The sequence below is a fragment of the Lycium barbarum genome, chromosome 6 (assembly GCF_019175385.1).
Source record: "Lycium barbarum isolate Lr01 chromosome 6, ASM1917538v2, whole genome shotgun sequence".
NCBI classification, from domain to species: Eukaryota; Viridiplantae; Streptophyta; class Magnoliopsida; order Solanales; family Solanaceae; genus Lycium; species Lycium barbarum.
The window spans coordinates 135,694,446-135,711,570 of NC_083342.1; the positions used below are offsets into that span (position 1 = coordinate 135,694,446).

Sequence of the window (17,125 nt, forward strand, 5' to 3'; positions counted from 1 at the left end):
TAAGGATATTGGTTCTGAATCACAAATTTCAAAAGTCTTCATTTATTTCTTAAATTTCGTATCTAATCAAATGATGTCACATAAACCGAGATGAAGGGATAATGTAACATATGGATCCAAGATTAGGTATGGCCTGTGCATCTTGTTTGATCGACAGAAATCAATGCCAAGCAATTTACCTATTGTCTTCCAGAGGAGCCTTTGAGATCCTGTAGTTACGATAAGCCCAGCCCATAACAGTCCTTCCCATATCTCTCTCGTTTGGAATTGGGGCTTCAAAACGATTTTCGGCACCGGCTACTCCTATTTGTTTTGGTGATGGGCTCCCTTAAATATGTGACCCAAAACATTTTTTTGTGCGGATTGTCATTCAAAGGCACTGGTGTTTAATTTTTACCCCTCAAATTGATGGTCTTTAATTTTTTTTCTTAGGCTAACACTCCGAAGTTCTGGGTTCGAACTCCAGCTCAGTAAAAAAAAAAAAAAAAAAAATCGTAAGACAGTTTGTAGCAAAGTTAAGACCTATTCAGGCAAAAGTTAGGCCTTAAAGCAGAGGTTTGCCTAAAGGCGAACTTTTATCTAAAATTAGGCCTATTCGAACAAAATTTAGGCCTGGTTATAAAATTCGAATTAAGTAAAAAATAAAAAATAAAATTGTCTGAAGGCAAAACTCTGTCTTGCCTTATGCCTGAAGGGCAGAATTTTGCCTTCAAGGCAAAGTTTGAAACTCTGCATGAGATTGAGTTTTGCATGTGTAAAATTCTGCCTTGCGAATTCAAACTTTACATCGCGATTTGTTTTAAAAACAATTTGACTGAGGGGGATGTTCGAACCCGAAATCAAAAAAAAAAATTAGCGAAGGGCAAAATTAAAGATCACCAATCGTGCAAATGACCCTATACAAATAAATAAAAAGGAGCTTTCAGTTGGATGAATTATAACTCATTGTTTAGCCTATATTTATGTGATTGACCTTGAAAATAAACATTGAACATGTCGAATCATGACTTATTTATGGCTTGACAAGTCCACTTGCGTGACAAACTTATCGTGCCAATGGATTTTGATTTGTTCGGACAAAGATAGATTTTGTTTGAATTTCGCCGAGGTTTTGGACTTTGGATAACTTTTCAAAAAATTAACAACAACAATATATTCAGTGTAATTTTACAAGTTGATCTTGGGAGGGGTAGGATGCAGACCTTTTTTCAAAAAATCAATTTTTGAAAAATTATTACAAAAGAATTTTGGGGAATTCTGTTTGAATATTTGTTACTCGTTTTGTATAGATTTGTGAATGTTTCTATGAGTGAAAACAATTACTAACTTCTTTTTAAATCTGAAACACTAGCGCATAAACTTAATAATAATTAGGTCAATTTTTTGTTACAAGGAGCTGAATGATAACATGTCCGCCACGAGATAAAAGGCCGACAACGAATATCTACCGTCCGGCCAGTCAATTATGACTACATGTTCTCGGCCATATTTGGAAGTTTAATTCTTTTTCCTTTTGCTTTTTCTTATTCTTTATTCTTTTTCTGTGCCTCCATTTTCATTTTTTTCTTTCTTTTTGGTGATTATGTTCTTCTTGTCTCATTCCGTGCTTTATCTAATAACAACTGAAGCCTATACGAAAGAAAAAAAGAAAAGAAAATTTAATTGGTTGAAAGTGAAGTCTCTAGCCGTTCATTTTCCAAAAGTCGAACAATACCGACACTAAAGGAAAAAGATTGCAGTACACAAGGAAATAAGAGATAGAGTTTTTTTTGTTAATCTATTATTATAATTATTTAAAAGTAAAATTCTATAACAAAAAACATCACTTATATGTTGGAAGTTTTAACACTTTTTAATTTCTAAAATAATATAGTGTCAAACTTATCATACGTTACAACATGTTAGTACAATGCAAATGGTTTTTAAATACTACAAAGCAAATGAATTTAATTACTAGGTAAATATGGTTTAGCAAAGCATGTCGTCAAACTTCTATCAAACGTTACGTCAAAGACTAAATATAAACTACATTAGACTAGATCTAAATCAATCTTAAACTAAATCACAAAGACGATAAAATTTGTCAGGTAGATATAATCTTGATTTCAAAGTTGTCTCACAGAACCAATTGAGTAGTACCCACGATAGAATCACATTATATGAATTTCGAAAATATTGGAGTTTTTTTGCCAACAAAATATTGGGAGTTCATAAAAGTAAATATATGCAAAAACAGAGTTCAGATTTTACATTGATGACCAACATTCATTTACCATCTTTTCTCTTCATCTTTATTTTTTCATGTATTCTCTTATGGTTGACTTTAATTGAAACATTAAATTAACTCAATTTAACTAAACATTAGATATAATTAAGTACAATTAACAAATTTTAATTTAAGTCAATCAATTTAAAAAAAATAGTGGATGTAACAACTCAACATTATGGTTAACTTTGATTGAAATGTCGAAATGGTTCAATTTAACTAAGTATTACTTACGTAAGATTGAGTAAAACAAATTGATAACTATTGATTCAATTTCATCAATTAAAAAAAATGTGGATGTAACAAGTAGCCAATACTATGGTTTACTTTAATTGAAACATTGAATTATTTCAATTTAGCTACATATTAGATAGAATTGGTAACAATTAATAAGTTTAAATCTAATTCAATCAATTTTTTTTAAATAGTGGGTGTAATAAGTAGTCAACATTATGATTGACTTTAATTAAATTTCTTTAATTTAGCTAAGTATTATATATGATAGATTAACAATTAGCAACTTTTAATTTATTTAATCAATTTTTTTATAATTAAAAAAAAAAAAAAGATGTATCAAGCAGTCAATACTATGGTTGATTTTAACTGAAACATTGAATTATCTCAGTTATCTATGTATTAGATATAATTGAGTAATAATTGGCAAGTTTAGATCTAATCTAGTCAATTTAAACAAAAAAGTGGATGTAACAAATAGTCAATACTATAGTTGAATTTAATTGAAACAATGAATTCCTTCAATTTAGCTAAGTATTAATATAAATTATTGAGTAAAATGTTTGGCAAATTTTTATTCAATTATAAATAAAATATATGCGAAAAAGTCGACACTATGGTTGATATCAATTGAAACATGTAATTATCTCAATTTAACTACATACTAGATAGAGTTGAGTAGCAATTAGTGAGTTTAGATTTAATTCAATCATTTTTTTTTTAAAGTGTGGATAACAAGTAGTCAACACTATGATTGACTTTAATTGAAATATTAAATTGCTTCAATTTAGCTAAGTATTATATAGGATTGAGTAACAATTAGCATGTTTAGATCTAATTCAATCAATTTAAACAAAAATAGTGAATTTAACAAGTAGTTAACACTATGGTCGACTTTAATTGAAACATTAAATTCCTTCAATTTAACTAAGTAAAATGTTCGCTAATTTTTTATTCAATTCAATCAATTCAAAATAAGATATATGTAAAAAGTAGTTGACACTATGTTTAATTTTAAGTGAAACATTAAATTGTCTCATTTAGCTAAGTATTAGATAGAGTTGAGTTGCGATTAGTAAGTTTAGATCTAATTTAAAAATAAAATAAAAGCAGTGGACATGACAAGTAGTCAAAATTATGACTGACTTTAATTGAAATATTGTATTGCTTCCATTTAACTAAGTATTATATAGGATTGAGTAACAATTAATAAATTTTGATTTAATTCAAATAATTTTAAAATAAGTAGATGTAACAGGTAGCTAATACTATGATTGACTTTAATTGAAACATAGAATTGTCTCAATTAGCTAAGTATTAGTGATTGAGTAACAATTAGCAAGTTTAGATCTAATTCTATCAATTCAAACAAAATAGTAGACATAGCAAGCAGTCAACACAATGGTTAGCTTTAATTTAGCATTAAATTCCTTAAAATTAACTAAGTATTATCAGTATTTTAAAAGGCGGGAGCGTAAGACAGGACATTTTATATATGCCTCGGCGAGGCATAAGCTCTGAGGCACGAGGCGTAAGTCACATGAGTATTTAATTTTAGTATTTCATAAAATAATATAATTACAATAAATATTTTTAAATAGGTAAAATTATATAAAAATAAAAGAAAATTATAAATAAAGGAAATATAAATATATATAGATATGCTCGATCCTCACAAAAAACTAATCAAAGCAATCCATTATACGCCACTTACAACTTGTAATTATATAACATGATTTTACAAGTATAAACAATACATTGAAATAAAAGCTATTATGAAATGCAACTCAAATTTCATCTTAACTTTCAAATAATGAAAAAATAACAATTTCTTAAAACAATATTACTATCATACTTTTTTTTTTTTACAATGATAACATCAATATTACTACCATACTATTAATTGTATCTCCCTATAAGCAAATAATCGATAAACTTTATCATTATTATGATTAAAATGTAACTCCTTCATGAATAAAAATAAAATTACTTTCAAATAGCGAAATACTAAAATATGATAATTTCGATACATAGTATAAAAGACCAATGACAAGTGAAAAGGCACAATTCGGCTATGTATTTTTAAAAAAACTATTAAGTGATATTCACCCTCACGATGTTCTCAAATAGTAATTATGCAATACTGCGACTTGTTATTTGAGTTACACCCAATCTTCTTGTTTCTATAGATGAAAATCTATTAAGTATCATTCATTTGTTAAAGAATTATAAGGGTCAACGATTTTAATTAAGGAATTTAACATATAATTTGTGTAAGACTGTTAGGCGAGCCCCGAGCGTTGGGCGTTAGGCGTGTTTAGGGTATACAGTCGAGCACTTAGGGCGAAAGCATCACAGGGACTAAGCCCCGCACGAAAGCTCCGGGACGTTTTACCAGTGCCTTGTCCTGGGGCGAGCCCCGAGGAGAGTCCTAAGACTGCCTTTTAAAACACCGAGTATTATATAGGATTTAGTAAACTGTTTGCTAAATTTTGATTCAATTCAATCAATTCAAAATGCAACAATATAGTTAAAAAATAGTCAACACTATAATTGATTTTACTTGTAATATTGAATTGTCTTAGCTACGTATTAGATACGATTGAGTAACAATAAGCATGCTTAAATATAATTCAATCGATTTTAAAAATATAGGTGATGTAACAGTAGCAAGTTTAAATACAACTGAAACATTGATTGCTTCAATTTAGCTAAGTATTATATAGGATTGAGCAACAATTAGAACCATTTGATTTAATTCAATCAATTTAAAATTAAAGTAGACGGAACAAGTAGTCAATACCATGATTGAATTTAATTTAAATACTGAATTATATCAATTAACTAGGTATTATATATAATTGAGTAACAATTAGCAAGTTCAGATCTAATTCAATCAATTTAAAGTTTTAAACAAACATAGTTGAAGTAATAAGTAGTCAATACTATGGTTGACTTTAATTGGAATGTTAAATTTCTTAAATTTAGCTAAATATTATGTAAGATTGAGTAACATAATGTTTGCCAAGTTTTGATTGAATTCCAGATAAAATGTATATAAAAAGTAGACAACACTATGGTTGATTTTAATTGCAATATTGAATTATCTCAATTTAACTAAATATTAGATACGGTTGAGTAACAATAAGCATGTTCAAATCTAATTCAATCAATCTAAATATACAGTGGATGTACCAAGTAGTCAACATTATGGTCGATTTTAATTGAATTGAATTGCTTTCAATTTCCATAAGTATTATACATGATACAGTAAGGTGTTTGCTAAATTTTGATTTAATTCAATCTTAAAAAAAAAAATTATATATGTAACAAGTAGTCAATACTATGATTGACATTAATTTAAACATTGAATTATCTCAATTAGCAAAGTATTAGATATAATTGAGTAACAATTAACAAGTTCTGATTTACTTCAATCGGTTTTCTTTTACAAAAACAACAGATGGAACAAGTAGTCAACATTATGTTTGACTTTGAATGAAATATATAATTTAGAAAAAGATACATATAAGTATTATGTATGATTGAGGAACAATTAACAAGTTTTTATTTAATTTAATTAATTTTTTAAAAATGACAAACAATATATGAAACAAGCAGTCAACATTATGATTGACTTTAATTAAAACATTAAATTATTTTAATATAGCTAAATATATTATATTGAATTGAGTAAAGTTTTTACTAAGTTTTGATTCAATTGAATCATTTTTTCTTATAAAATAAATGAAATTTCGTCAAGAAGTAAACAAGTTTTCTATTTAATTTAATTTTTCTTCTTCTATTGTTTATAAGATATTTATAATGCACATTAACATGTAGTTTGTATTGTGACCGTATAAATAGGTTGATTGTATAACTAAATTAGGTGTATGTCTATATGTATAAGCATTTTAGAGGGAAAAATAAAAAAATATTTATAAAATATCAATTTTATAATCTCTAAGTGTTAGAAGAATAAAAAGATTAAGCACGCTAAGCGTCGTAATAAATACTTTCTCTTGGAGAGAAATATCTATCGTGGAGCTAATTTTGCATTTTAAGAATAGAAGAGACATTTTAATTGAGTTGTGTCAAATTATGTCATTTTGAGTTCTGCGGAATACCGCCGTCCGTTTAGAAAAGGATCGATCAGTGTAGAAATTTGGAAAATTAGCTGAGACAGACCTCGAGAATCGCGGTGAAGTCACGACTTTTAAGTACTGAAGTTCACAAGTCACAACAATGTCATTTTCTGGGAGATCGTTGGGTCATGAGATATTAATGGCCGCAAAATTACTCATTTAGCATGCTTTAATGCTTCAAATGGGGTAACACGTGCCCTTGCTGCACCATGCTGCATCAAAGCTCTATGTATTCTGAACCTAACCTCTCTTTCAATTTAATCACGCACCCAAAACGGTTTCACAATAGTAATTCATATAATAATGATGTACTGAAATGGGGAAAATTAACAAATTGCTACGTTTCTATCCTTGTAATTAAAATATAATTATTATATTAAAGTTTAAATTCTATAGATGAAACTCCGAGAATGGTACACAATAATTTTACTCGTGAAATTTAAAACTCCAAAATCATAATTATTTTTTAAATATATACCAAAAAATAGTCGGTAAACGCTATTTCCAAAATTAACTCCACTGTGCTAGTTCTATTTTACTCCCCCCCCCCCCCCCCCCCCATCCTCTCAAAGGTTAACATTGATTTTCACTTAAACTCTTAATTTATCGGTTAAGGGTGGAACTATCTCATCAATTAAGCAAGCTTCACTAATGACTCGTCGAGTTTTGCTAATTTTCAACTGGTTCTCTGGCATTGCTATTTCTTTTAATGTGTTTGGGACTAAGATATCTTATCTGCAAAAAATCATACTTTCTGTTTTTGGTTAAGTCTAACTTGTAGAAAGCATTTCTCGACGAAAAAATTTATAGCAAAAGAGAGAATCTATATCTATATATATTATTAAAAAGATGATAGTTTGCCATAGGATTGTGACAAGTGTCAGCGTAGAATAATGTCACATGGTAGTTTTAGGACAAAAAGTAGTTAATTAGTTAATAATTAGTTATTAGTTATTGTTTTTAAATTAAAAATAAGTAAATATCAATATTTTCTAGGAAACATATACATCTATATATTGGATTTAATTTAAATTAACAAATGAAGTATTTAGATAGAACATAAATTATTTGAATATGATTTGAAAAATAATCACATTTTTTTATGAACAAGAATCAGGAAATAAATTTTTATCTTTACATTTATTTTTATTTTTATCTTTAAAAGGAAAAACAAAAATACAAAAATAAGAAAGACACAATGATAAGAAGACAAAAAGAAAAAAGAATAAAAAAATAAACTAAGTAAAACAAAACCGTTTTTTTTTGGGCTCCTTGGAAATTTAAAATTCGAATTGAAACTAAAAAAACAGCACGATAAAAAACTGAAAGATAAGGATCATCCGTTATTCACATTAATAATATACCGAGTTATCTATCTATCTATTTATAAAAGCTCCAAAAGATTTGGAGTTTGAAAATACTAAATAAAGAGTCTTGGAAAAAAAAAACTCGAATTGTACGAAAAAAATCATTCGCTTGCAGAAATAGTGGAACAGTTCCACCAATTAAGGCAATTTTAAAGGATGCATATGTAATGGGGAAGTTATAATCATTTAACCTATCATGCTGAAATTCTATCTGTTTCAACAATTTTAAAAAGATAAAAAATTAATATTAAATTAATTAATTTATCCATTTGAAAAGAGATATTTTTTAGTGTGCTTGCAGTTATTTTTTTGTGAATTACTGTGGTAAATTTTAATTTGTATGATTGCAGTTATTTCTTAAACTGTGAATAAGATGATGGGCAGTGATGGGGACTTGCAGTTATCTAATGTGGTTAAAACCATGTAACCTCATATTTTAAAATTCCACCCTTCTCATTTATAGAAGAAAAGAACGTGTGCCTAACTTATGTTTCAATTAGGCATGTAGCAATTCATTCTCTGTTTTTTTCTTTTAAACTTAAAGATAGTACTTAATTCATCCACTTGAACGGAGTAATTCATTCTTTGATGCTTTGTTTGAAGGTATAGTTCATCATGGAAAAAATTCCTTCACTTCTTAATTCAAAAATCTTTTCATCTTTCTCAAATCTTTCCTAAATTTCTACACAATTCCATGGCTCCTAAGGCAGAAAAGAAGACCACCGAGAAGAACAAATGGCCGGTGAAAAACGAATGCACTGAATTTAGAGCTTAGAAATTCTTACAAGAAGCTTGCACTAGTTAGAATTAATTTGAAAAGCAAAAACAAAACAAAAAAGATCAGTTCTTTTGTGTTGATGGAATTAGGACATGTTTTTTTTTTTCTTCCAATTTTATCTCATGCTTTTTGCAAGCTGGGGCTGTGTGATTTTCATGTTGTTCCATTTGTTTTTACTTCTTGAGAGGGCCAATAGTGGTATTCATGTTGTATCTCAAGAAATGGGCCCACATAAAAATTAGCTAAGCATGTTGTTTCTGTTAGATTGGTGTTGCCCGGTGAATTTGCTAAGCATGTTGTTTCTGAAGGGACAAAAGCAGTTACACATTACAAGCTCTTCAATTTGTTAGCGATTCTTGGGTTATTTAGAGTTACTTTTTTTATATCTTAGAGTATTTTGTTTTGTTGGGATATAATGTAAAGTATAATGTTGTTGCTAATCAATGAAATCTAACAAACAAACAAAAAACAGGTATAGTTCTACAGGAGTAGTTCTTTCTTTTTTTCTATATTATTTACATCAACTTATTCTTCATATGGTGTTGCTTTGATGTGTTCCATATTTAATATCGCACTTTGTAACTATTGTATTATAGTCGGTATGAAATTATGTGTTGATATTTAGCAATAGAGCCAAAACAAGTTCATCTTGATCTACTTTTTAGTTATACCAGAATTGACTCTGATTTCGTTGAAAAAGTGAAGAGAGTGTTGTCACCGTTACAAGAACTTCTAAAAAGGGAAGTCAACTTCTGATGTTCTAGGTAAGATATACTTACCGCTCATTTTTTTTATGAATTTTTGTATTGACATAGTGAGTTGAATTAAAAACAAAGATAATGTGAGTTTTTTATACTTTGAATTAATTTATAAAAATAAAATAAATAAATAAATAATACTTAAAGATATTATTCTCCATTGGACGTCGTACATATGGATTGAGTTGAATATATTCATATAGAAGAGATTAAAGCAAACATTTTCAAGTGGCCTATTACTACTTTTAAGTGTAAGTTGCTTTTGCATTCCTCCTTTGCTCATACATGTTTAATCTGTTTATATATATTTAAAAACAGTGAAGGAAATCTTAAATTTCTCTTTATAAATGGTAAAGTTTCTCTATGTTTTATTCTTTGATCTTTAACTTTTTTCTTACTTGCACCTCGATGCAGATCTATCTATCGTCTGCTCCTACTCAAATAGGAATTAAAGCAGGTAGAATCATCCAAAGAATCACTAAAATTCTATAATTCAAGTTACATATTTTCTACGTTTTCGGCTTGACTTTGTCCCCTTTAGTTGCATTTAAAAAATGATAACTAAACTAATATTTTTCGCACATACCATATATGTGTGTTACTATTATTTCTCTCCGTTCTTTTTTTCTTTGAAACAATCTGCACATCGCACGGGTACGTATACCGGTTTTATTTTAAACTCTCCTGACGTATATAAGTTAAACTCGAGAAAGAAAGTTGAAAACATTTTGAAAGGCTACATTAAGAGAGTTTTAAATCATAATTTGGTTGAGCTCCTTAACTTAAATGTAGATGTACAAGATGATTATCAACAATTACATATTTTTCGCTCAGAATTTTAATTCATGTAGTGCTAAGGAGTCGTTTGGACATAATTTGAAATCATGTTTGGACATGTAATTTGAATATCTTAAGTTGTATTTTTTCTTATAGACATAAAACCCACAAGTTGTGAAAACTATCAAAACATTTCCAATTCTTATACAATCTTACTAAATAAGCAAGTTATAGTTCATGACAAAATTAATACGCTACTAGAAGGCCTTTCTAAAAATACGAACATCAGTTGATCAAATTTTAGTTCAATAAAAAACGATTTTTTTAAATATGAATAGTAATGTAACTACTCTTTAATATAGCCCCCCACATGATAGACATAAATAAAGGTTGGTGGAAGTTAATGAGATTTGTAAATGAATGGTGGGAGTAATTGTTAAAAATATTTACCAACTTATGGATCCTTTTTTTAATAAAATATAAATTTATGAGTTAAGTTTTATATTTAAATTTTTTGAAACTATGATTTAAAATCTCAAATCATGTATTTTTGAATGATTTGAGATTTAAAATTATGAGATGAAATGCATGTTCAAACACCCGTCGAATCTTTCACGTTCATTAGGACCCGACAACTGTATGCCAATTTGGATAAACATCCAAATGTTTGAATTGGAGGTCCCCGTAAATGTGAGTCATGCTTCTTTTTTTTTTTTTTTTTTTTTTTTTTGCGCCCAATAATTATGAGATCCGTGGTGCTACATCGACGGTTAATTTCATAATAATTCTGACAAGGCATACTATTTATTCATTAATAAGTGACTTTTTAAGTTCATACATACACCTTAAAAAATTATTCACTCCTAAAAAAAGATATTTTTACTAACTTACCTCTAATTAAATTTTACTATTTTTTAGAAAAAGAAAAGGTATTAGTTAGTGAATCTTGACTATTTAAATAAGGATAATCTTGAAAGAATCTGCCCAAAATCTCCTTAAAATTTTAAAGTACTATTTATTTTGGAAAAAATTAAAATATCTAAAATATCACTTATTATGAAATGGAGGGAGTAACTTTATTCGTGGATGTCCTGCAGTAGCATTATTGCAATCACATTAATTACACCAATATGGTCCATCCCAAGTTCTTATCAATAAAGGAAAAAAGACATAAAGAGAAATCATCCAAATCATCCAATTGACCCACTTTTCATATTGTCGATTGGCAATTTGCACATCTTTTGTAAATTTTCCATATTCTCGTTTCTTTTCAGTGTGATGTTAAATAGGAACCACAAAATGTAAGTAAAAATACAACTTCCAGTCCATATTAATTAAGCTTTTAAAGATTTTGCACATTATAAGCAAACAATTTACTAAATATTTATGAGAAAATGTATTTGTTTAAACTATCTTTTGTCTCTTCTTTAATATTTCTCGTAATCAATGCATGGAATGACTGATCCATCAAATATTTTTTCTCTTGTTATATTTTCGAATCCAATGTTCAAACAATTGACTACCCAATTTACAAAATTAAGAATATTAAAATATCAATTACAATATTCAATTGATTTTTTCCCTTCAACTACCTACACTATCTGATTACATTTTCAAAATTAATTGAAACGGCTATATGAAGTTAAGTCCTCATGCAAAAGTGACTGATCCATCAATTTTAGCTTATCTTCATTTACATTCGAACTCAAAATTTAAACCGTTACTATAATTAAACTATTAGTATTATGTTTGTCGTTAATTCATGAAATCAAAATCAACTAGTCGGAGTTAGGTAATAATTGATTTCCTTATGCCACTTTTTCCGCAGAAATTGGGGCCATCAGACACATAAACGAATCTCGTCAACACGTCCAACTTTCTCGTCGACAAAATCATATCTAAAATTCCAGCACATTTGAAATTTTAAAAGAATGACACCACAGCACAGCATGCGGGGCGCAGTAGATGAGACAGTTACTCCTTTAATTAGAGGTGTCGGGTTCAATTCTTGAATATGAAAATTTTTTTAGTAGGGAGCACTTCGCGATGCGAATTCAAATTAATCGGACTCTAATGCGAATATCGAACACTGGATTACAAAAAAAAATAGAAATTTAAAAAGAATGACTACGTATTTAAAAAGTCCCTAGCTATAAAATTTTATTCAAATTAAATACGAATAACGGAACTAAAAGGACAATAATCCCTTCTATAACACACCAACCTTGTCAGTAAACAAATCACTCTCACACTTTACTCTTCTTCTCTTTCAAACCCTACTCTGTTTTCCTCTCATGGCTTCACTTCTCATACTAATTCTCTTCACTATAATACCCTTTTTATTGCCCGGTTCAGCTGAACCGGCACTTAAAACATACATATTCCGAGTCGACAGTTTCTCTAAACCAGCGGTTTTCCCAAGTCATTACCACTGGTACAGCTCAGAGTTCACTGAACCGGTCAACATCCTTCATGTATACGACAACGTTTTTCATGGTTTTTCAGCTTCTTTAACTCCTTCTCAAGCTGCTTCAGTACTTCAACATCCTTCAATTCTTGCAACTTTTGAGGATCACCGGAGACAACTTCATACAACAAGGTCACCTCAGTTTCTTGGTTTAAGAAACCAGAAAGGTTTATGGTCGGAATCAGATTATGGTTCCGATGTAATTGTCGGTGTTTTAGATACTGGAATTTGGCCGGAACGAAGGAGCTTTTCGGATCTGAATTTGGGGCCCGTTCCGACCCGTTGGAAAGGAGTTTGCGAAACTGGAGATAAGTTCACGGCCCAAAATTGCAATAGGAAGATTATTGGTGCTCGGTTTTTCTCTAAAGGACATGAAGCTGCACCTGGATTTGGTACTATTGGTGGTGGAATTAATGATACCGTTGAGTTTAAATCGCCTAGAGATGCTGATGGACATGGGACCCACACGGCCTCTACAGCTGCTGGAAGACATGCTTTTCGAGCTAGCATGTCTGGTTATGCGTCAGGTAGCAGCTACGAAACATATTTAACTCAAAACAGGAAAACATATTAAATACTAACTATGCATGATCAAATCTTAACCAATTTTGATTTCCTGTAACTGTGAATTATTTTTCCAACAGGTATTGCTAAAGGTGTTGCTCCTAAAGCTCGATTAGCTGTTTATAAAGTTTGCTGGAAAGATTCTGGTTGTTTCGATTCCGATATCCTTGCTGCTTTTGATGCTGCTGTTTCGGATGGCGTTGATGTAATTTCAATCTCAATTGGGGGTGGTGATGGAATTTCGTCACCTTACTATCTCGATCCGATTGCTATCGGAGCTTATGGAGCTGTTTCTAGAGGGGTATTTGTATCTTCATCAGCTGGAAATGATGGTCCAAATGGAATGTCAGTTACCAACTTGGCGCCTTGGTTGACTTCTGTTGGAGCTGGCACAATCGACAGGAATTTCCCCGCTGAAGTAATTCTCAGCGATGGAAGGAAGCTTTCCGGCGTATCATTATATGCCGGAAAGCCACTGAACGGGAAAATGTATCCCATAGTGTACCCTGGGAAATCAGGTCTACTGTCTGCTTCGCTTTGTATGGAAAATTCACTTGATCCTCATTTAGTTAGAGGTAAAATTGTGATCTGCGATCGCGGTAGTAACCCACGTGTTGCGAAGGGAATGGTTGTTCATAAAGCTGGGGGTGTTGGGATGATCCTTGCTAATGGTGCATCAAATGGTGAAGGTCTTGTTGGTGATGCTCATTTGATACCAACTTGTGCTGTTGGTGCTGATGAAGGTGATGCAATTAAGTCGTATATAGCGAAGAATCCAAAAGCATCGGCAACAATCAATTTCAATGGGACTGTAATTGGAGTGAAACCGGCTCCAGTTGTGGCTTCATTTTCCGGTAGAGGACCAAATGGTCTCAACCCAGAAATTCTAAAGCCTGACCTTATAGCTCCTGGAGTTAACATTTTAGCTGCATGGACTGATGCTGTTGGTCCAACAGGCCTTGATTTGGACAATCGAAAAGCAGAATTCAATATACTTTCAGGTATGAGTGTCAAATAGATAGGTTAAAATGGGCTAAGGTTAATAAATGGTGGTTCGTTACTTTGATTGAAATAAGCTTAAAGCGGGTGATAATTCAACCTGCCCAATTCTTACTAAATTTAAATTTCTTTATTTGTTCATTTACATAACTTTTTAAATACCTAATGAAATTATTTTTTCGTTATCATGGTTATATATAGCAATATCAAATAACAAAACATATCTTTCTCAAAAATGTTTTGGGAAGGTTTCAATTTGAATTACGTATCAGTCCAATTTTTAAATGAGCTGAGCTAATAAATGGGTGAATTATGTTTTCGTGAGCTAATTTTATGGCCCTACTTTCAGGCACTTCAATGGCTTGCCCTCATGTAAGTGGTGCAGCGGCCTTGCTAAAATCTTCTCACCCTGATTGGAGTCCAGCAGCAATAAGATCTGCAATGATGACCACAGCTAACCTTGTCGACAACAGATTACACCCAATGACCGATGAAGCCACCGGAAAACCAGCTACGCCATACGATTATGGTGCAGGACACTTAAACCTGGATCTCGCATTAGATCCAGGGCTAGTATACGATTTAGCAAACGAAGACTACGTAAGCTTCTTATGTGCTATCGAATACGGTCCAAAGACAATTCAGGTGATCACTAAATCAGCAGTAAGTTGTCCGATGAGGAAGCCATTGCCTGAGAATTTGAACTACCCATCAATAGCAGCATTGTTTTCAACCGCATCACGAGGGGTTTCAAGCAAGACATTTTTCAGGACAGTGACGAACGTGGGCGATGCGAATGCAGTGTACAGAGTGAAAATTGAGGCACCGAAAGGGGTGACTGTAAGTGTAAAGCCGGTGAAATTGGTGTTCACGGAGAAGGTGAGGAAATTGAGTTACTACGTGACTATAACGGTCGACGGTAAGAATTTGGTCTTGAATGATTCAGGTGCAGTTTTCGGGTCACTTTCTTGGGTTGATGGAAAGCATGTGGTTCGGAGCCCCATTGTGGTAACCCAAATGAGTCCATTGTAAATAGTAAATTAATCTTGATCTTCTTGTTTTGATCGAGATTTATGGGTAAATGGGTATGGTAAAATGGATAGATGTGCTAATCACACTATCACAGAGCATTATATCAATCAGTAGATTCTATAGAGTGGGCTTTTAAGTTTATAATCTTTGTTTATTTTGGCTTTAGAGTTGGAAAAAGCTAGAATAGAACCTGGGGTTTTGTTTTTAATTTTTTGTATTCTAACTTTTTGTAGTTTTTTCCTTCTCTGCTAAGGGATCAATAGTCGTTTATTTTTATTTTTGCCTTTCCAATTGACTGTATGTCACAATGTGTGTTATGTATGATCTTATAGAAAGCTTTAATGAAAGATCAATATCTTTGTTATAATACTGTGGTCAACACACTCAATGAGGTACGCTGAAGAAGTTTTTTCCTTTCTTTTCGCTGATATATACTTAGCTCACTGAACTAATGAGCGCCAAAAATTAAAGATTAACCTAAAAGAAGGTTATTTGTGCAAATGTGCTCTGCACTATTTTAAAAGAGTGAATTTCTCCTTTATATAAAAAGTGGCTGGATGTTTTTATTTTATTTTTACATATATTGTACATTCAAAGCAAACAAAATCTACGGAGTTGCTTGAAAGAAGGTTATTTGTGCGAATTCCCTGTACTATTCTTCTATTATACTACTATTCCAAAGCATTAATATGGGACAAAATGGGTGGACCAAAAATAGGGCCTATATATGCAGGAAACATGTGGGCCGCCCATAATTAGTTTAATGATAGGCCCAGCTCAATTATTTGCTTCCCGGTGCTTTGAAATAATAATGGAGATAGGAAAACGTAGGTGAAAATCAAATCTTACACCTTTAAAAGATATGAGATACTTAATTAACAGCTTTAGCAGTACGTCAAAGTGTAGTTTTTACGACAATCAAATCATAACACCTTTTATTATGCCCAATACTGTAACGTTTATTTGAGAGGAAGTGAGGAACAACTGCCACTTTGTGATTTACCTTTACTTTTTTCTTAGGAAAATGTCATTAGAATATTTCATTATAATTACTGCTTAAATATTACTATGATAATAGATGTAAATTGTCTTATGTGCATATGAGTGGAAGGAGGGTAAATATACTGCTATTATAGAAGAAGAATACTTAAAATGAAAATTTAAAAGGTATAAAAGAGAAAATTATGAAAATAGTTAACTCTACATGTGGCATGATTTTAGTCCTCTCTGGCAATAGCAATTTAAGCGAGTCGGATCAGTGAATTATGAACCGTCAATTATTATTTTAATGATCTTGTTTTTACTTTTATTTATTATCTCGCTACTTTCTTTTACAAAGGAGAGACACAGGTGAAAGGATGTTTTCTTAAAAGTTAAAGTAAGGGCCAGAAGTAATTGATTAAATCAGTCAATTTTGGATTACTATTGTTCAAGAGCACCGTTTTTAAAAGTCTTACTTCTAGTACGTAGCGAGTTCAAACTTACAGTAAGTATTTTTTACCCCAAAATCAAATATACAATTTACTTTTCTATAACGTGTCGTTGAGTAAAGAGAGTTCAAGAAAAATTGGTAAGCAAACGCCGTAGTGGAATTAATGAGAAAAATGATGTTTTGCTCATTAATAATTATAGTATTAATAGCTGATTGATGACCTTGTACCTAAAAAATTACAATGATTCATGGCAGTGTCATGGGTTCAAAGGCAGCTTAAGCTGTCCACTTTAATTTAATACTAAT

At 30.8% G+C, this 17,125-nt stretch overlaps 1 protein-coding gene across 1 annotated transcript; it reads left to right on the top strand.

Moving 5' to 3' along the window:
• Positions 1-12,523: 12,523 nt before the first annotated feature.
• On the top strand, positions 12,524-15,754 carry LOC132599313 (subtilisin-like protease SBT1.6). The gene is made up of 3 exons (XM_060312622.1): positions 12,524-13,319; positions 13,437-14,357; positions 14,705-15,754. The coding sequence occupies exons 1-3, from the start codon at positions 12,620-12,622 to the stop codon at positions 15,385-15,387; spliced, it is 2,304 nt and encodes a 767-aa protein (XP_060168605.1). The 5' UTR covers positions 12,524-12,619; the 3' UTR covers positions 15,388-15,754.
• Positions 15,755-17,125: the final 1,371 nt, after the last annotated feature.